Here is a 20,752-nt window from a genome sequence, read left to right on the forward strand (position 1 = left end):
GAAGAGAAGGCGGCAGAGGGAGGGGGTGGTTGACCGGGTGATGGAGAAGGCAATTCAACGGATGGTAGAAGTTGGCAAGACCAAGATGGGGGAGCGGGAGAAGATGGTGAAGGTGGTGGAGAAGGTGGTGGAAAATGTGGTGGAGAAGGTGGAGAAGATCATGGAGGATCTGGCGAAGATGGAGGATGTGCCGGAGAAGAAGATCGAAAGGATGGTGGACCTGGTGGTGGAGGAAGGGCAGAAGCTGTTTGAGAAGATGATGGAGAAGATGGGGCGGATGGTGGAGGAAGAAGCTCGAGATGCGGCAGTGCCGCCGGAGAGCTGCGAGCGTCAGCTGAAGGAGTCCAAGAAGGAGGTGGATAAGATGAAGCGGCAGAAGAAAGAGGAGGCCACGGCCAGGGAAGAGCTAGCGAAGAAGAAGGCGGCGGGGAAAGTGAAGTCCAAGGATGCGGAGCCGTCGAAAAAGAAGAAGAAGAAGGCGCGGGAAGAGGAGTCGGAGAGTGAGGAGAGCTCGAGGGTGAAATCGGAGAGTTCGGAGACCGAGGAGTCTGCAGCCGCCGCGCCGGTCAAGTCTAAAAAGTCGGCCGGGGCCAAGTCCAAGAAGGCGGCGAAGGAGGCAAAGGAGGAGGAGCCGCCGGTGAAGAAGAAGGTGAGCAAGGAGAAGGTGATGGTGCCCCCGGTGATGGAGGACGAGTTCCAGCGGTTGTACGACCAGTTGGTGGAGCGGGCGGGCGGCCAGTTGGACCTGGCTGGCTACCAGCGGCTGCTGGAAGAGGAGGGGTTCCCGACGGGCGAGGCCAGAGCCACCGAGGCCTTCCGGCGGTTGGATGCTGACAGCGACGGGACGGTGGGGTTCCAGGACTTCCTGGTCGCTGCCACCGATGCCCGCCTCTACAGCCAGTTCTTCTCGGAGCTGCCCAACACACGGGAGGACGCAGGCTTGCAGAAGGGCCTGGTGGACAACACGGTCTACTTTGAGATCCTCTCCCGGCTGCTGGGCTCGCGCATCATCTCGGAGGACTCCACTGGCCGCATCATTGAGTACTTCTACAAGAAGAAGAAAGGCGCTAAGCTGAAGACCAGGAAGGAGAGCAAAGGTGCCTGCACCAGCATCGTGGAGGGAACCTTCCTCGGAGTCTCCGTCTACAGCTTGCTGCAGTACCTGGACATCCTGGGGCCGGATGAGCAGTACAGGGAGGTTCCCCTGAAGCCCGAGCAGGTCACCGCCTTCAGGGAGGTCTTCCAGATCTTCCCCACTGACGGGGAGGAGCGGATAGACTTGCCCTGTCTCAGCAGTATGATGAGCCAGCTTCAAATCCCACTGCGCAATCCCCTGATTGCGGACGAGGTGAAGTTCGCTGGGGTCAACGGCGGCCGCCCTGTCGACTTCCGGGACTTCCTCACCATCATGGCGGACACGGCCGTCTTCGGCCGCTTCCTGGACCCTCCCTACCCGGAGGCTGCTCACTCTCTGTCTCCCGAGGTCTTCCCTTTCGCCGTCCTGCTGAAGTCGGTGGAGTCGGGTCAGGTCGAGAACGAGACCATGTCCGCCCTGGCATTTTACTACCAACCCAAGCTGGAGATAGTGCAACCGAAGCCCAAGAAGCAAGGCAGGCCCAAGTCCGCTCCCAAAGGTGCCGGCGCCGCTACGAGCCGCCCGCCCCCAGTCCTGGCTCCGGCCCCAGCTCCTGTCCTTGCCCCCGCTCCAGCTCCCACTCCCGCCCTCGCTCAAGCTCCGGCCCCAGCTCCAGCTCTAGCTCCAGCACCAGCACCGGCCCCAGCCCCAGCCCCAGCCCCAGCCCTAGCTCCGGCACCTGTTCCCAAACGCACCCCACCGCCACCCAGGCCCCAGAGGGTGGCCCGCACCAAGTCACCCAAGCCCAAGAGATCGGTGTCGCCCAGCAAGGCGGCAAGGCCGGCCACCACGGGTAGCCAAGCTCTGCGGCAGAAGGCCAAGGAAAAGACCGACGAGTACACCCGCAATGTCCTGGCCAACCGGCAGTACTACGAGAAGAAGTTCAGGCCCGTGATGAGGAACCCCGCCTTCCACAACGCCTTCCGGGAATACACGTGGACATGGAGGGCCCCGTCGCTAGACCGGAGCTGCTCGGCACCCGCCAAGAAGAAAAGGGAAGAAAAAGGGAAAAAGGAGAAGTAGGCGTAACTATTAGTGGCGAGCACACTCCTGGGGGGGAAAAGAGAAAATGTCTGAGCCTCCTCCGAGCCTAGCCCCGAAAGGGAGGGGTGAGCGCCTCAATTCGGTAATGTAAAGGATGGCTTCGCGGCCTTAATGTGAAATAATAAAAGCAACCTCTCTACACACACCAGTGCCATCTTTTCATGTCCAAGGAGAAGGGGTGGCGGGGAAGGGGAGAGCAGGAAGCGCCTGCACACGCTCACCTCACACACATACACTTCTTCTTGCGTACGGCGAGCTCAGCCTAAAGGGCCTGTCCCGCTTGCATGCAATTGCATGCGTTTGGCGCGACCAAACAGAAGCGGAGTTCACGCGAAGTTCGCGCTAAGTACGCACTAAGTTTGTGCGTGACATCATTTGCGTCATACTTACCAATCAGTTGGGAAGGAGGTGGGCCAACTGAATTTGGTCGTCGCACAGCGCCAGGCGGTGACATCATCGCGCAACGCCATGCGTTAGGCGTACGCTATCAAGATTCTGAGTACGACATCAAGATGCCGCGCAAAATTTTCAGACATTGCAGGAATTTCGGAGCTCCGCACAATGTCGAGACCAGCCCCGCACAACTCCATATGCCTCCGCGCTCCGAAGTGGGACCGGCCCCGCGAGGCCCGTACGCCTCAAGCGACCACGAGGTCGCCTAATTTGCGAGCCAAGGTTGCGTAAGTGGGACAGGCCCTTACAAGACAACTGGTTCTATTTGATCTTATTTGATTGTGCAGGCCGGGCATTCATTCGTCGAAACAGGGTGGACCACGTGACGGTTACAATCTCCCATCCCACACACACACACACATATACAATCAAGACACACTTCCAAACAACCCCCAGAAAATAGGTGCAGCCCCTTCGAGCCAGCACCGCCATTCAAGGGTCAAGATTCACATTTATTGATCCTGGCTGATCATCCACAATCAGTACCCCGTTCCTGCTTTCTCCCCATATCCCTTGATTCTGTTAGCCCCAAGAGCTAAATCTCTCTTGAAAACATGCAGTGAATTGGCCTCCACTGCCTTCTGTGGCAGAGAATTCCACTGATTCACACAACTCACTGGGTGGAAAAGTTTTTCCTCATCTCAGTCCTAAATGGCCGACCCCTTATTCTTAAACTGTGTGTGACCCCTGGTGACACACACACACACACACACACATACTGAGACACACGCACGGTGGCGCAGCAGTAGAGTTGCTGCCTCACGGCGCCAGGGACCCGGGATCGATTCTGACTGCGGGTGCTGTCTTCACGGAGTTTGCAAGTTCTCCCCGTGACCGCGTGGATTTTCTCCGGGTGCTCCGGTTTCCTCCCACACTCCAAAGACGAGGTTTTTGTAGTTTAATTTGCTTGATGTAATTGCATATTGTCCCTCTTGTGTGTGGGGATCGCTGGTCGGCGCTGACTCGGTGGGCCGAAGGGTCCGTTTCCGCGCTGTATCTCTAAACGAAACACAGACAAACACACATATATAGGTAAACTCATACACTGAGACACTCACACATTAGTACTGAGGCACACACACACTGAGACACAGACACACACACATAAATACATACACACACACTCACCCCCACACTTATACACATACAGACACGCACACACATACACCCCTGAGGTGTCAGATTTCAACAATCCTTGTCACCTTCAGCTCAGCTAACAATTTCCTCACTTGCACCTCCTCCAACCTCATCTACCGTATCCATTGCTCACGATGTGGATGCTTATACATTGGCCCAGTGGTATGAATATTGATTTCTCTCACTTCAGGTAGCCCCGGCATTTCCTCTCTCTATCCCTCCTCCACCCAAGTCACACCAGCTTCTCGTTTTCACCCAACAGCTAATAATGTTTAAGAAGGAACTGCAGATGCTGGAGAATCGAAGGTACACAAAAAAGCTGGAGAAACTCAGCGGGTGCAGCAGCATCTATGGAGCGAAGGAAATAGGCAACGTATCGGGCCGAAACCCTTCTTCAGACTGATCGGGGGCGGGGACAAGAAAGGAAAAAGGAGGAGGAGCCCGAGCTAATAATGGCCTGTTTCCTTTATCATCGTTACTTTTTTGCATATCTTTCATTCATTGTTCTTTATCTCTCTACATCACCATCTATATCTCTTGTTTCCCTTACCAGTTTGAAGAAGGGTCTCGACCCGAAACGTCACCCATTCCTTCTCTCCAGAGATGCTACCTGTACCGTTGAGTTACTCCAGCTTCTTGTGTCTATCTACATTTCCTTTTCATCGTCTGCTTTGACCTGTCCTTTTCACACCTTACCCCTTCCATATCTCTAGATTGCCTCTCTCCTCTCACTTTGGGACACGTGACAATAAACTAAGAAGGGCTTCAGCCCGAAACGTCAGACAGCATCTCTGGGGAGAAGTCTGAAGAAGGTTCTTGACCTGAAACGTCACCCATTCCTTTTCTCCAGAGATGCTGCCTGGCCCGCTGAGTTACTCCAGCATTTTGCATCTGTCAACAATTCAGGCATGGACTCATGGACTTATTTCCTTCGCTCCATAGATGCTGCCTCACCCGCTGAGTTTCTCCAGCATTTTTGTCTACCTATAAACTAAACTAAATTCAGTTTCAGTTTAGTTTATTGTCACGTGTACAGAGGTACAGTGAAAAGCTTTTGTTGCGTGCTAACCAGACAGCGGACAGACAATACATGATTACAATCGATCCATTTATAATGTAATAAGAGAATCATGTTTAGTGCAAGGTAAAGCCAGCAAAGTCCGATCTAGGATAGTCTGAGGGTCATCAAAGAGGTAAATAGTAGTTCAGCACTGCCCTCTGACAGTTGTAGGATGAAACTAAACTAACACTAGTCCCAATGTTGAAGAAGGAACTGCAGATGCTGGTTTAAATCGAAGATGGACACAAAATGCTGGAGTAATTCAGTGAGACAGGCAGCATCTCTGCAGAGAAGGAATAGGTGACGTTTCGGGGTCTGAAGAAGGGTCTCGACCCGAAACATCACCCATTTCTTCTCTCCAGAGATGCTGCCTGTCCTGTTGAGTTACTCCAGCATTTTGTGTCTAACACTAGGTCCCACCTGCTCGTCTGACCAATATCCCTCCAAACCTGTCCTATCCATGTACCTGTCAACCTTTTCTTAAACGTTGCAATGGTCCCAGCCTCAACTGCCTCCTCCGGCAGCTTGTTCCATCACCCACCACCCTACCCTCTGTGTGAACAGACCCAGCCTCTCCTTGTCTCTCCTGATCCTGTAGAATCGCTGACTCCAATTGAGACTGAATATCGCTGGAAGCGCTTAGCAGGGCAGGCAACATCTGTGGGGACAGACACTAAAATCGATGTCTTAGTTACACCAAAGGACCTTGTGCTTGAAACATCAAGTGTATTTCTTCCTGCAGATTTTGCTCACCAGCTAAGGCATTGCAGCGGTAGAGTTGCTGCCTTACAGCCCCGGAGACCCGAGTTCGATCCTGACTGCGGGTGCTTGTATGTACAGAGTTTGTACGTTCTTCCCGTGGCCGCGTGGGTTTTCACCGAGATCTTCGGTTTCCTCCCACATTTCAAAGACGTACAGGTTTGGTATAATCATAAATTGTCTCTAGTGTGTGTGTGTTAATGTGCAGGAATCGCTGGTTGGCACGGACTCGGGGGGCCGAAGGGCCTGGTTTCGCGTTGTATCTCTAAACTAAACTAAATAAGGGGCTGGTAAGGCCGCATTTGGAGTATTGTGAGCAATTTTGGGCAGACTACGGAGCAAATTAGAGGACTGGGAAAAATTTAGAACTCAACAGAGGAGGACAAAGGGTTTAATTAAGAGGGGGGGGGAGAGCATGAAAGAAAGCTTGCTGGGTATATAAAAACTAACTCTAAAAGCTTCTTTAGATATGTAAAAAGGAAAAGATTAGTGAGGACAAATGTAGGTTCCTTACAATCAGATGCAGGTGAATTTATAATGGGAAACAAAGAAATGGCAGAACAGTTAAACAAATACTTTGGTTCTGTCTTCACTAACGAAGACACAAACATTCTCCCAGAAATACTAGGGGATCGAGGATCTAGTGGGAGGTAAGAACTGAAGGGAATTCACATTAGTCAGGAAATGGTGTTAGGTAAACCAAAGATCCTATAGCAAGCAAGATAGACTACTCCTGCTAAATGCAATGGGCTGACATGTAGTACACAACGGAGCGGAACGTGGGCCTTTTTTTCATCCATTTCAGTAACCCGAACCCGACTCGCAGTGTAATCAACGTTGCGGGGGAACAGTTTGTGTTAATAAATTTTAATTCCGAAAATGTGGAGAAGATTTTTCCCAAATAACTTCTATTTTTACGAGGATGTTTCCGTAACCGGCTTCCATCTCCGCACTAATATCCTATGGGATCTTTGGTGCGGAGACGGAAGCCGGTTACGGAAATGGGGCCGAAAATTATCCATGAATCTGCCCATGACCATACTACGACTTTTTCGTCAAGTGATCTATCTTGCTTGCTGTAAGATCTTTGAGGTAAACAGTTGGGACTGAAGGCAGATAAATCCCCAGGGCCTGATGGTCTGCATTCCAGAGTACTCAAGGAGGTGGCCCTAGATATCGTGGATGCATTGATGATCATTGTCCAATGTTCTCTCGACTCTGGATCCATTCTTGTGGACTGGAGGATAGCCAATTTTTAAGAAAGGAGGGAGAGAAAATGGGGAATTATAGACCAGTTAGCCTTACATTGGTAGTGGGGAAGATGCTTGAGTCGATTATTAAAGATGTTATAGCAGCGTATTTGGAAAGCAGTGACGGGATCATGGATTTATGGAGGGGAAATCATGCTTTGGCTAATCTTCTGGAGTTCTTTGAGGATGTAACAAGTAGAATGGATAAGGGAGTGCCAGTGGATGTGGTGTATCTGGACTTTCAAAAAACATTTGATAAGGTCCCACACAAGAGATTAGTGTGCAAAATGAGAGCACACTTTTGGGGGCAGGTTATTGACATGGATAGAGAACTGGTTGGCAGACAGGAAACAAAGGGTAGGAATTAACGTGTCCTTTTCAGAATGGCATGCAGTGACTAGTGGGATGCCGCAAGGCTCAGTGCTGGGACCCCAGTTATTCACAGCACCCTCCATAATGTTTGGGACAAAGACCCATCATTTATTTATTTGCCTCTGTACTCCACAATTTGAGATTTGTAATAGAAAAAAAATCACATGTGGTTAAAGTGCACATTGTCAGATTTTATTAAATGGTATTTTTTATACATTTTGGTTTCATCATGTAGAAATTATAGCAGTGTTTATACATAATCCCCCCATTTCAGGGCACCATAATGTTTGGGATACAGCAATGTCATGCAAATGAAAATAGTAATGTTTAGTATTTTGTTGCATATCCTTTGCATGCAACAACTGCTTGAAGTCTGCGATTCATGAACATCACCAGTTGCTGGGTGTCTTCTCTGGTGATGCTCTGCCAGGCCTGTATTGCAGCCATCTTTAGCTTATGCTTATTTTGGAGGCTAGTCCCATTCAGTTTTCTCTTCAGCATATAAAAGCCATGCTCAATTGGGTTCAGATTGGGTGATTGACTTGGCAAGAATTGACCGTTTTATAGCTATGAAAAACTCCTTTGTTGCTTTAGCAGTATGTTTGGGATCATTATCTTGCTGTAGAATGAACCGCCGGCCAATGAGGTTTGAGGCATTTGTTTAAACTTGAGCAGATAGGATGTGTCTATACACTTCAGAATTCAATATGCTACTACCATCAACAGTTGTATCATCAATGAAGAAGTGAGCCAGTACCTTCAGCAGCCATACATGCCCAGGCCATAACAACCCCACATCATGTTTCACAGATGAGGTGGTATGCTTTGGATCTTGGGCAGTTTCTCCTCTCCTCCATACTTTGCTCTTACCATCACTCTGATATGTTAATCTTTGTCTCATCTGTCCGCAAGACCTTTTTCTAGAACTGTGGTTGCTCTTTTAAGTACTTCTTGGCAAACTGTAACCCGGCCATCCTATATACTGGAATTTAGAAGGATGAGGGGATATCTTATTGAAACATATAAGATTATTATGGTTTGGACAGGCTAGAGGCAGGAAACATGTTCCCAATGTTGGGGGAGTCCAGAACCAGGGGTCACAGTTTAAGTATAAGGGGTAAGCCATTTAGAACGGAGATGAGTAAACACTTTTCCACACAGAGAGTTGTCAGTCTGTGGAATTCTCTGCCTCAAAGGTCGGTGGAGGCCGGTTCTCTGGATACTTTCAAGAGAGAGCTAGATAGGGCTCTTAAAGATAGTGGAGTCAGGGGATATGGGGAGAAGGCAGGAACGGGGTACTGATTGGGGATGATCAGCCATGATCACATTGAATGGTGGTGCTGGCTCGAAGGGCCTCTACTCCTGCACCTATTGCCAATTGTCTATTTTTGTGGCTATCTTCAACTTCCACAGGGGCAGAAGAAAAGCGTGGCACTACGGGCGCTGTCTGTACGGAGTTTATACGTTCTCCCCGTGGGTTTTCTCCGAGAACTTCGGTTTCCTCCCACACTCCAAGGACGTACATGTGTGTAGGTTAATTGGCTTGCGTTTGTATACTTGGTATAAATGTAAGATCAAAGGTAGACAAAAGGATCTGCAGTTCCTTCTTGACAATAGATGCTGCCGCACACGCTGAGTTTCTCCAGCACTTTTGTCTACCTTCGATTTTCCAGCATCTGCAGTTCCTTCTTGAACAAATAAAGATGTGTGCAGTTTTAGTCTCCAAATTTCAGGGAGTGCAGCGTAGGTTCACCAGGTTAATTCCCAGGATGGTGGGACTGTCATATGTTGAAAGATTGGAGCGACTGGGGTTGTATACTCTGGAATTTAGAAGGATGTGAGGGGATCTTATTGAAACATAAGATTGGTAAAGGATTGGGCACGCTAGAGGCAGGAAACATGTTCCCGATGTTGGGGGAGTCCAGAACCAGGGGCCACACACAGTGGTAGGCCATTTGGAACGGAGATGAGGAAAAACGTTTTTACCCAGAGAGTTATGAATCTAGAATTCTCTGCCTCGGAAGGCAGTGGAGGCAGATTCTCTGGATGCTTTCAAGAGAGAGGTAGATGGAGCTCTTAAAGATAGCGGAGTCAGGGGATGTGGGGAGAAGGCAGGAACGGGGTGCTGATTGGGGATGATCAACCATAATCACAGTGAATTGCGGTGCTGGCTCAAAGGGCCGAATGGCCTACTCCTGCACCTATTGTCTATGTAAGTTCTATCGTATCGTACCTCAGTGCGGCCCTGTTGCTGTAACACTATATTCTGCATTCTGTTTTTATTCCCTTTTGCTTACCTGATATACTCATGTATGTTACAAAACTTACCTTCAGCGGCGCTGCAGTTCTGCCACTGGCTGTGTGCGCGACTTTGGCGCCTTTGTGGGGGGGGGCGTGATTAAAATGCCGTTTTCTCCTGCCTGTCCGAGATATATTTTCACGGGCTACTACCTGATGCTGAAAATTCGTTCTGACTGCCGTTCTCGGAATTTAAAAAAAAAACGCGGGACAATTTAAGCACTGAAGTAAAATAAAAAGCTACTTCTAACGCTGTCAACGGGACGGATCTCACGTACAGGACAAAACATAAGGTAAGTCGTCTATTTTACATGTAAACTTGCTTCTTAGGATTCCTTAAATCAAAATTTCATCGGCGAAAACGTGATTATGTTAATATACGAACCGGCAGTGTTTTTCCTGCCGACATGGGGTTTAAATTAACCGCAACCACAACGTTCCAAATGATCACGTTCCACAAAACCCACTAGCAAGATGATTTAAATGCCCATTAATTTACGTGAATTAAACACTAAATTTGGCCTATAAATCCATGACAATTAGATTTAAAAATCATTTAATATTGTGAATTCTTGTGTGAATGTTATTTGGACACTTAGGCTATTAAAAAATGTTAACCTTTTCTTAAGAAATGGATAGATGTTTAGATCTAGTAATTGCATTTTTTAATTAGCTACAATTAGATAACTAACTAATTATATGATTTAATTTCAGGTAATCTGAGTAAGATTGTTTCATATTTGTTTCAGAATGCTTTAATCTATAATAACTGAAAATTTCATTCAGTTCTCTTAATTTTTAAGAAAGTTATGGGCTTTTGACTGTACCCGATCACAGCTTTTGTGTAAAGAATGGAAAAGCAATAGGGAACAAGATGCTAATTTCAGAGTATGAAAATGACCATAACTGTTTTAATACTGAAGATATGAAAGTGAATTAGGTGTCAAATTAAACTTCTTTTTATGCTTTATCTGATTGGATAAATTGCAGACTTGATTTTTAAAATCTCAAAATTTGCCATGACCTCCATGGGTTTTCTCCGGGTACTCTGAAGGGTCTCAACCTGAAACGTCATCCATTCCTTCTCTCCATAGGTGCTGCCTATCCCGCTGAGTTACTCCAACATTTTGTGTCTATTTTTCGCTGGATGCTCTGGTTTCCTCCCACACTCCATAGACATGCAGCTTTGTAGGTTAATAGGCTTCTGTTAATTGTCCCTAGGGAGTAGGATCGAACTAGTGCAGGGACGATCACTAGTCTGCGGACTCAGTGGGCCAAACCGCCGGTTTCAAGTCAAGTCAAGAGAGTTAATTGTCATGTGTCCTAGATAGGACAATGAAATTCTTGCTTGCTGCAACACAACAGAATATACTAAGCATAAATACAGGACTGCTCAGTGTGTCATATATACACACATAAATAAACAGATAAAGTGCAATAGGCTGTTATAGTTAAGAGTTTGTTTGATTTCGAGTTTAATAGCCTGATGGCTGTGGGGAAGAAGTTGTTCATGAACTTGAATGTACCAGATTTCAGGCTCCTGTACCTTCTATCTGATGGCAGCGGAGAGATGAGTGTGTGGCCAGGATGGTGTGGGTCCTTGATGATGCTGGCTGCCTTTTTGAGGCAGCGACTGCAATAGATCAAGATTCAAGAGAGTTTATTGTCATGTGTCCCCGATAGGACAATGAAATTCTTGCTTTGCTTCAGCACAACAGAACATAGTAGTCATTGACTACAAAACAGATCAGTGTGTCCATATACCATTATATAAATATACACACACATGAATAAATAAACTGATAAAGTGCAAATAACAGATAATGTGCTATTAATGTTCAGAGTTTTGTCCGAGCCAGCAGGGACAGGGAGCAGGGAGATGAGTGTGAAGGTAGCAGGGAAATGAGTGTGTGGCCAGGATGGTGTGGGTCCTTGATGATACTGCCAGCCTTTTTGAGGCAGTGACTGCGATAAATCCCCTCGATGGAAGGGAGGTCAGAGCCGATGATGGACTGGGCGATGTTTACTACTTTTTGTAGTCTTTTCCTTTCCTGGACGCTCAAGTTGCCGAACCAAGCCACGATGCAACCGGTCAGCGTGCTCTCTACTGTGCACCTGTAGAAGTTCGAGAGAGTCCTCCTTGACAAACCGACTCTCCGTAATCTTCTCAGGAAGTAGAGGCGCTGATGTGCTTTCTTAATGATTGCATCAGTGTGCTGGGTCCAGGAAAGAACTTCGGGAATATGCACGCCCAGGAATTTGAAGTTCTTGACCCTTTCCACCATCGACCCATTGATATTTCTAAACTAAAAAACTGAGAAAGAACTGCAGATGCTGGATAAAATCGAAGGTAGACACAGAGTGCTGGAGTAACTCAGCGGGTGAGGCAGCATCTCTGGAGAGAAGAAATGGGTGACGTTTCAGGTCAGTTGCGCACAGGTAGAGTTGCCGCCTCACAGCCCCAGAGACCTCGGTTCCACCCTAACTACAGCTGCTGTCTGTGTGGAGTATGCACGTTCTCCCTGTGACCTGCGTGGGTTTTCTCCCAGCGCTCTGAAGGGTGCCGACCATGTGCAGTTTTGGTCCCCTAATTTGAGGAAGGACATTCTTGCTATTGAGGGAGCCCAGCGTAGGTTCACCAGGTTAATCCCGAGATGGCGGGACTGTCATATGCTGAGAGAATGGAGCAGCTGGGCTTGTACACTCTGAAGGATGAGATGGGATCTTATTGAAAGATATAAGATTGTTTAGGGTTTGGACATGCTAGAGGCAGAAAACATGTTCCCGATGTTGGGGGGAGTCCAGAACCAGGGGCCACAGTTTAAGAATAAGGAGTAAGCCATTTAGAACTTAGACGAGGAAACACTTCTTCTCACAGAGCTGTGAGTCTGGAATTCTCTGCCTCAGAGGGCGGTGGAGGCCGAAGAACCTCTGGATACTTTCAAGAGAGAGCTAGATAGGACTCTTAAAGATAGCGGAGTCAGGGGATATGGGGAGAAGGCAGGGACGGTGCTGGCTCGAAGAGCCGAATGGCCTACTCCTGCACCTATTATCTATTGAAACGTCACCCATTCCTTCTCTCCATAGATGCTGCCTCACCCGCTGAGTTACTCCAGCATTTTGCGTCTACCTAAAAAAAGATACTGCCTGACCTGCTGAGTTGCTCCAGTAATTAAACATTTGGAGTGCAGTCGTAGTCGGGATCGAACCCGGGTCCCTGTCGCCAATGATACTTGAATTCTGTATCCATTGATCTGCGGCCACCTCCACTGAAGGCTGTGGAGGCCAAGTCAATGGGTAAGTCTATGGCATAGATAGATAGATAGATTCTTGATTAGTACGGAGGAGGCTGGAGAATGGGGTTAGGAGGGAGAGATAGATCAGCCATGATTGAATGGCAGAGTAGACTTGATGGGCTGAATGGTCTTATTCTACTCCTATCACTTGTGACCTTCATTACAAGGGGCGTTGAGCCCAGGAGTGTAAGAGTCAAGGAGTCATGATGCAGCTCTGTAGGACTTTGGACGGGACACATTTGTAGTATTGCGTGCAGTTCTGGTTGCCGCCATTACAGGAAGGAGGCTTTGGAGAGGGTGCAGTCAAGTCAAGTCACTTTTATTTCTATAGCACGTTTAAAAAACAACTATCGTTGACCAAAGTGCTTTACATTGGTGGAGGTACTAACGTTATACAACAATGGTTCATAGATTAAGTACATCCATAAATACATACATATAGCCCTCGCTCAGAGGACGTCAAGAAAGGTTTGAGAGTAAAGATGAGTTTTAAGTCTCGACTTAAAGGAGTCAATGGAGGGGGCAGTTCTGATGGGAAGAGGGATCCTGTTCCACAGTCTAGGAGCTGCAACCACAAAGGCACGGTCGCCCCTGAGTTTGTGCCTAGACCGCGGGATGTTCAATAACCCGAAGTCGGCCGATCTGAGGGACCTGGAGGTGGTGTGGTGGGTAAGCAAACTTTTGATATAGGTGGGGGCCAGCCCGTTAAGGGCTTTGTAAGCATAAAGAAGGATCTTGAAATGTATTCGGAACCACACAGGGAGCCAGTGGAGAGGCCAGGATCGAGGTGATATGGTCCCTTTTTCGGGTCTCCGTCAGGAGTCTCGCTGTGGCGTTTTGGACCAGTTGCAGTCAGGACAGGGAAGATTGGCTGATGCCAGTGTAGAGGGAGTTGCAGTAATCGAGGCGGGAGGAGATAAATGTGTGGATGAGCTTTTCAAGGTCATCAAACTGGAGGAATTGTTTTATTTTAGCTATCGTCCGAAGCTGGAAGAAGCTAGCTTTTACCACGGCATTGACTTGTTTGTGGGGTGGAAGATTGCAGCCTTCAGGTGGTCCGCCCAGTTTCGACAAATGCAATCAACCCGGTGTGCACAATCAAATAAGATCAAATAGAACAAGTTGTCCTACAACTTTAGGCAGTGCACACCATACGCAAGAAGACTTGTTTGTCAAATTTCAATGCTGTCAAATATAACGTCAAGGTTTTTGACGTGAGGTTTGAATAATGGGGTAAGGCTTCCAAGGCTGCCTGCTATCGTTTTGATTGAGAGGCCGAGAAGGATTACCTCAGACTTACTTAGAGGCTTACATGGAGGTGGTTTATCAGGATGCTGCCTGGATTAGAGGGTTTCAGCCACGGGGAGAGCTTGGATAGGCTTGGAATTGTTTTCTCAGAAACATCGGAGGCTAAAGGGAGACTTGAGAGAAGTACATAAAATTATGAGAGACAGAGATAGACAGTGATGTTTAAGAAAGTACTGCAGATGCTGGAAAAATTGAGGGTAGACAAAAATGCTGGAGAAACTCAGCGGGTGAGGCAACATCTATTGGAGAGAAGGAATAGGTGACGTTTCGTGTCTCAACCCGAAACGTCACCTATTGCCTTCGCTCCATAGATGCCTCACCCGCTGAGTTTCTCCAGCATTTTTGTCTACCTGAGATACAGTGAGAGCCTTTTTCCCCAGGGTGGCAATATCAAAAAAACACTCAAAGCCCTGTCCCACGGTACGAGTTCATTCCAAGAGCTTTCCCGAGTTTAAAAAAACCCACTCGTACGTAGTAAGCGCGGAGAATGAACGTAGTCGGAGCTTAGGGACGTATCTTAACGGCAGGTACTCGGGAAGACTCGCTAATGGCAGGTAAGCATGGGAACTCGTGAAGGTTTTTCAACATGTTGAAAAATGTCCACGAGAGCCCCGAGTACAGACGAGTAGCCATTACCGTAAATCTCCGAGTTTGAATGAGGGCAAACTCGAGAGAGTTCTTGGAATGAACTCGTACCGTGAGACAGGGTTTTGAAGGTCATAGCTGTAATGTGAGAGGGGGGAAAGTTTAATGGACATGCTTTTTTTTACACAGAGGGTGGTGGGTGCCTGGAATGCACTGCCAGAAGTGGTTTAGTTTAGTTTAGAGATACAGCGCGGAAACAGGCCCTTCGGCCCACCGGGTCCATGCCGACCAGCGATCCCATCACACTAACACTGGTTTAGTTTAGTAATGGCCTAATTCTGCACCCTATCATTCATGAAGGCAGCTGTACCAGTCGAGTGGGCCAATTTCGAGCTTGCTCATTGTAATTAATGAATGGATGAATGAGTTTATTGGCCAAGTATTCATATAATAATAATAATAATAATAATAAATTTTATTTAATGGGTGCCTTTCAGACATCTCAAGGACACCTTACATAGTAATCGGAATAAAAATATATAATCGGAATAAAATAAGTAATAAAGACATCGCAGAGACACAAATTAAAAACAGAATTCAATCCAAAAACAGAAAATCAAAAACACAGTGTGAAGAGAGAGCAGCGGCAGCCAAAGCTGCTCCATGTACAATATATTCCATATGCAAAGCTGCTCCATATACAATATATTCCATATACAAGGAATTGGCTTGTTGCTCCGCGCGCAAGTGACAACGACATACAGTGATAGTTAGGAATGACAATCACATTAATAATAAAACATTATTATTATTATTAACATTGCTATTAAGTGAAGTGCAGCGTAGGTTCACCAGGTTAATTCCCGGGATGGCGGGACTGTCATATGCTGAGAGAATGGAGCGGCTGGGCTTCTATACTCTGGAGTTTAGAAGGATGAGAGGGAATCTTATTGAAACATATAAGACTATTAAGGGTTTGGACACGCTAGAGGCAGGAAACATGTTCCCGATGTTGGGGGAGTCCAGAACCAGGGGCCACACACAGTTTAAGAATAAGGGGTCGGCCATTTAGAACGGAGACGAGGAAACACTTTTTCTCACAGAGAGTGGTGAGTCTGTGGAATTCTCTGCCTCAGAGGGCGGTGCATCTCTGGATGCTTTCAAGAGAGAGCTAGATAGGGCTCTTAAAGATAGCGGAGTCAGGGGATATGGGGAGGAGGCAGGAATGGGGTACTGATTGGGAATGATCAGCCTATTGTCTATCATTAATTAAACATGTGAATGAAGTAAAAATACCAGAGCAAAAGGAGGCTACAGATTTTTGGTTATTGATGCTGGCTTCTTTTCTTCCCCCACTCCAGGTTCTGGGCTGGCTCTTTTGTGAGACAGGTCAGCGGGATCCGAGCTCCTTTTGCCACAGCGAAGGGCTTGACAGCTCAGACCCGAGACCTTGTGGTGACGGGATGGCTGGATGCCAGGTCAGTTACGAAGGACAATGCTTATGTGACATCAGCGGCCAGGTGGCCAGGAGAAAGTTTGCTCGCTCTGCCGCTGCCACCGTCAGAGGACACAGGAATTTCCCATTACATGCATCGGCTAGGGGGCGAATGCAAGGCTCGGGCGACGAGAGGCGTACCCTGCCCCTGCCGGCAGAGGGCAGAAGGGGAGAGGGAGAGGGAGCGTCGACAGGCCTGGAAGCAGACAGAAGAGAGAAGAGAGGCAGGAGGACCAGCAGGGAGACAGAAAGCCTCCAAGAACGGGAGCGTAAGGTGGAGAGGGTGGTGAAGGCGGTCCTCCGGGCGGTGGAGAAGACGGTGGACGAGATGGTGGAGAAGATGGAGGCGACCAAGGTCCTGGAGGTGATGAGGCAGGACGTGATGAGGATGAGGGCCAAGCTGGAGGGCTGGGGCGAGGGCGTGCTGGAGGGGACGACGCCGCAAGCCGGGACATCGCAGGGCGGCCACCTGGACAGAGCCATGCCCACCTCGTCTCTGTCCACGCAAGACCTACAGCGAGCCTTCCGCCAGGTAGTATTGCGCACAGTTTTGGTCTTCTAATTTGAGGATGGACATCCTTGTGATTGAGGCAGCGTAGGTTCACAAGATTAATCCCTGGGATGGTGGGACTGTCATATGAGGAAAGATTGAAAAGACTAGGCTTGTATTCACTGGAGTTTAGAAGGATGATGGGGGGATCTTATAGAAATATATAAAATTATAAAAGGACTGGACAAACTAGATGCAGGAAAAATGTTCCCAATGTTGGGTGAGTCCAGAACCAGGGGCCACACACAGTCTTAGAATAAAGGGGAGGTCATTTAAGACTGAGATGAGAAAAAACGTTTTCACCCAGAGAGTTGTGAATTTGTGGAATTCCCTGCCACAGAGGGCAGTGGAGGCCAGGTCACTGGATGGATTTAAGAGAGAGTTAGATAGAGCTCTAGGGGCTCGTGGAATCAAGGGATATGGGGAGAAGGCAGGCACGGGTTATTGATTGGGGATGATCAGCCATGATCGCAATGAATGGCCTTTACCTGCACCTATTTTCTATGTTTCCAGGTCTTCGAGCTCCTTCCGAAGGGGCCCGGTGGCTTGCTGGACCACCACCGCTTCCAGGCGCTGCTGAAGGAGGAAGGCTTCAAAGCCAGCGAGGCCGAGGCACAGAAAGCCTTCGGGAAACTGGATCGCAACGGGGACGGCAAGGTGGGCTTCGGCGACTTCTGGTGTACAGTGACCGACACCGGCCCCTTCCTGCGCTTCGTGGACGAGCTGCCCGACTCCTGCCCGGCCTGTGAGCTCCACAAGGGCTACGTGGGCAACGGCGTACTCTTCGAGCTGCTCCTCAAGCTCCTCACCAGGCGGGCCATCTCGGAGGAGTCCAGCAGGAGCCTGGTCCACTACTACTACCAGCGGATGCAGAGGCTGGAGGCCAGGGCCAGGGAGAGCTTTTGCCTCAAGACTGGGGACGTCTTCCCCAGCTCCTCACTGGAACTGGTGGAGACCGAGCAGACGGGGGACAACAAGGGCGAACTGGGCACCAAGCACTTGGTGGGGTTCTACGAAGCTTTCCAGATGCTGGTGGGAGACCGCAAGGGTCACATCCTTGCCTCAGACGTGCTGGGAGTCATGTACCAGATGGGGATCCCGTTGAAGAACCCCTTCGTCCCCGACAATTTGAAGTTCGTGGACTTCAAGGAGGTGGACTTCCCGGGGTTCCTGTCCATTGTGACTGACATCGTGACCGTCACCCGCTTCCTGGACCCCCGCTGCTCAGGGTGTAAGCCCGGGGGGTCCCCGGAGCTGCTGCTCTTCCGCCTGCTCCTCAAGATGCTGCAATCCAGCTCGCTGGAGGCCCGGAGCAGGGCGACAGTGGCGGGATACTTCCAGGAGAAGTTCCGTGCGTTCGCCCCGCTGTGGAGGAGAGGAAGGAGGCGGCGGGGGTTGTCGGCCACCCCTTCCGACGCCGCTGCTTCCTCGACCTCGTCCGGGACTCCGAGGCGGAACAGCAGCATGGGCGAGTCCGGCAGGCTGGTCAGGCACCAGGGCCACGCCAAGAGGCTCGGCCGGTCCGCCGGGCAGCAGTACTCACCCCGCGGCTCCCCGGAGCATGCGATCAACAACATCAGACCCCCACGACTAAATAGGTGATGGGAGACGAGAACCAGATCGATGCAGGTAGATCTGTACCAAGACCAGCTGGTGATAGTTTCATGTTAAGTTTGGCTAGAGAGAGAGTGTGTGTGTTATGAAATAAATAAACAAATGTCATGAGTCAAGAGAGTTTATTGTCATGCGATACCCTAGAGCTCCGCAGAATCAGGCTAAGACCTATAAGGAGCTTCACAAAATCACGCCATCAAATCTCCCGTCATCCCAGACCACCGACTGCCATGAAACAAGACAAAATAACTCCCCACATCATCAACTCGCTAAATTTGCATAAACTTTGCTACCAATCTTCCCCTTACTCAAGGACGATAAAGGAATGTAATAGAAACATCGCAAATGGGTGCAGGAAGAGGCCATTCGGCCCGTCCAGCCAGCACCCCCATTCAATGTGATCATGGCTGATCGTCCCCAATCAATAACCCGTGCCTGCCTTCTCCCCATATCCCTTGAATCCACTAGCCCCTAGAGCTCTATCTAACTCTCTCTTAAATCCATCCAGTGACTTGGCCTCTACTGCCCTCTGTGGCAGGGAATTCCACAAATTCACAACACTCTTTTTCTCACCTCAGTCTTAAATGGCCTCCCCTTTATTCTAAGACTGTGTGGCCCCTGGTTCTGGACTCGCCAATTGGGAACATTTTTCCTGCATCTAGCTTGTCCAGTCCTTTTATAATTGTATATGTTTCTATAAGACCCCCCCCTCCCCCCCTCGTCCTTCTAAACTCCAGTGAATACAAGCCTAGTCTTTTCAATCTTTCCTCATATGACAGTCCCGCCATCCCAGGGATCAATCTCGTGAGCCTATGCTGTGCTGCCTCAATCACAAGGATGTCCATCCTCAAATTAGGAGACCAATAGGTTACCACCCAACATTCGCGCTGCTCTCGAAGTTAAGTCATTTAAAAAGGGGATTGAGTGACTATATCTCCTACACTTGGTCAAAAAAAGGCCCACTTCAAAAGTTAATCGCACACTACTCACTCCAACCTGCACAGGATAACCACTGATGAGGTGTTTGCACTGTCATCAACCAGAACATTGTAGGCATGAATAAAGAATGTGTACCACACTGACTCATGGTTACAGTCACATCGCAATGTTCCAAACCAAGCAAGTCTGTCTGGGCTTTCACACCGACCGACACCTATTTTCCTGTGCCAGCCGCAACTGGTTCTCTTCCCATCCACAGCCGTCAACTTCTGTTCTGGTTTGTTTATATATTGTCACATATGCAGAGAGACAGTGAAAAGATGGTCCTGCTGCTCGCTACCCAGTCAAATCACACCATACAATAAATCAGAACTTTTAGTTTAGACAATAGGTGCAGGAGGAGGCCATTCGGCCCTTCGAGCCGGCACCGCCATTCAATGTGATCATGGCTGATCATCCCCAATCAGTACCCCATTCCTGCCTTCTCCCCATATCCCCTGACTCCGCTATTTTTAAGAAAAGTATCCTGAGAACCGGCCTCCACCGCCCTCCGAGGCTGAGAATTCCACAGACTCACAACTCTGTGTTTCCTCGTCTCCGTTCTAAATGGCTTACACCTTATTCTTAAACTGTGGCCTCTGGTTCTGGCCTACGCCAACATCAGGAACATGTTTCCTGCCTCTAGCGTGCCCAAACCCTTAATAATCTTATATGTTTCAATAAGATCCTCTCTTATCCTTCTAAACTCCAGAGTGTACAAGCCCAGCTGCTCCATTCTCTCAGCATCTGACAGTTCCGCCATCCCAGGAATTAACCTTGTAAATCTACTCTGCACTCCCTCAATAGCAAGTATGTCCTCTCAAATTAGGGGACCAAAACTGCACACAATACTCCAGGGTAGACAAAAATGCTGGAGAAACTCAGCGGGTGAGGCAGCATCTATGGAGTGAAGGAAATAGGCAATGTTTCGGGTCAAAACATTTCTTTAGACTTGAAACGTTGCCTATTTGCTCCATATATGCTGCCTCACCCGCTGAGTTTCTCCAGCATTTTTGCCTACCAATTTTCCAGCATTTGCAGTTCCTTATTAAACACGATACTCCAGTTTAGTTTGGAGATACAGCGCGGGAACAGGCCCTTTGGCCCACCGAGTCCACGCCACACTTAAACGCAATCACACACACACACACACACAAATGTAATTACAATTTACACTGAGACAATGCCAATTAACCGGCAAACCTTTTGTCTTTGGAGTGTGGGAGGCATCCGGAGGAAATACACGCAGGTCAGGGGGAGAACGGACAAACTCCTACGGCCAGCACCCGTAGTCGGGATCGAACCTGAGAGGCAGCAACTCTACCGCTGCGCCACCATGCCGCCCCGTAGGCCAGTAATGGGAAATAGGGACCAGGGTTAGAGACCTACTTGCAGTCTGCATTGTGTGAAAGGTTGTA

At 48.8% G+C, this 20,752-nt stretch overlaps 2 protein-coding genes across 2 annotated transcripts; both read left to right on the top strand.

Moving 5' to 3' along the window:
* Positions 1-24: 24 nt before the first annotated feature.
* On the top strand, positions 25-2,316 carry LOC129693851 (uncharacterized). The gene has a single exon (XM_055630609.1). The coding sequence runs from the start codon at positions 41-43 to the stop codon at positions 2,156-2,158; it is 2,118 nt and encodes a 705-aa protein (XP_055486584.1). The 5' UTR covers positions 25-40; the 3' UTR covers positions 2,159-2,316.
* A 2,979-nt stretch (positions 2,317-5,295) lies between these two features.
* LOC129693850 (uncharacterized) lies at positions 5,296-18,963 on the top strand. Its single transcript, XM_055630608.1, has 3 exons — positions 5,296-5,747; positions 16,059-16,724; positions 17,256-18,963. The coding sequence occupies exons 1-3, from the start codon at positions 5,322-5,324 to the stop codon at positions 18,342-18,344; spliced, it is 2,181 nt and encodes a 726-aa protein (XP_055486583.1). The 5' UTR covers positions 5,296-5,321; the 3' UTR covers positions 18,345-18,963.
* The last annotated feature ends 1,789 nt before the right edge of the window (positions 18,964-20,752 follow it).

This window comes from Leucoraja erinacea, unplaced genomic scaffold (genome assembly GCF_028641065.1).
Source record: "Leucoraja erinacea ecotype New England unplaced genomic scaffold, Leri_hhj_1 Leri_449S, whole genome shotgun sequence".
NCBI classification, from domain to species: Eukaryota; Metazoa; Chordata; class Chondrichthyes; order Rajiformes; family Rajidae; genus Leucoraja; species Leucoraja erinaceus.

Coding starts and splice junctions, on each gene's coding strand:
- LOC129693850 (XM_055630608.1), top strand. CDS start 5,322: ATGGTCCCAGCCTCAACTGCCTCCTCCGGCAGCTTGTTCCATCACCCA. Junction 5,748..16,058: donor CACATTTCAAAGACGTACAG/GTTTGGTATAAT, acceptor CCCCCACTCCAG/GTTCTGGGCTGGCTCTTTTG. Junction 16,725..17,255: donor TACAGCGAGCCTTCCGCCAG/GTAGTATTGCGC, acceptor CTATGTTTCCAG/GTCTTCGAGCTCCTTCCGAA.
- LOC129693851 (XM_055630609.1), top strand. CDS start 41: ATGGAGAAGGCAATTCAACGGATGGTAGAAGTTGGCAAGACCAAGATG.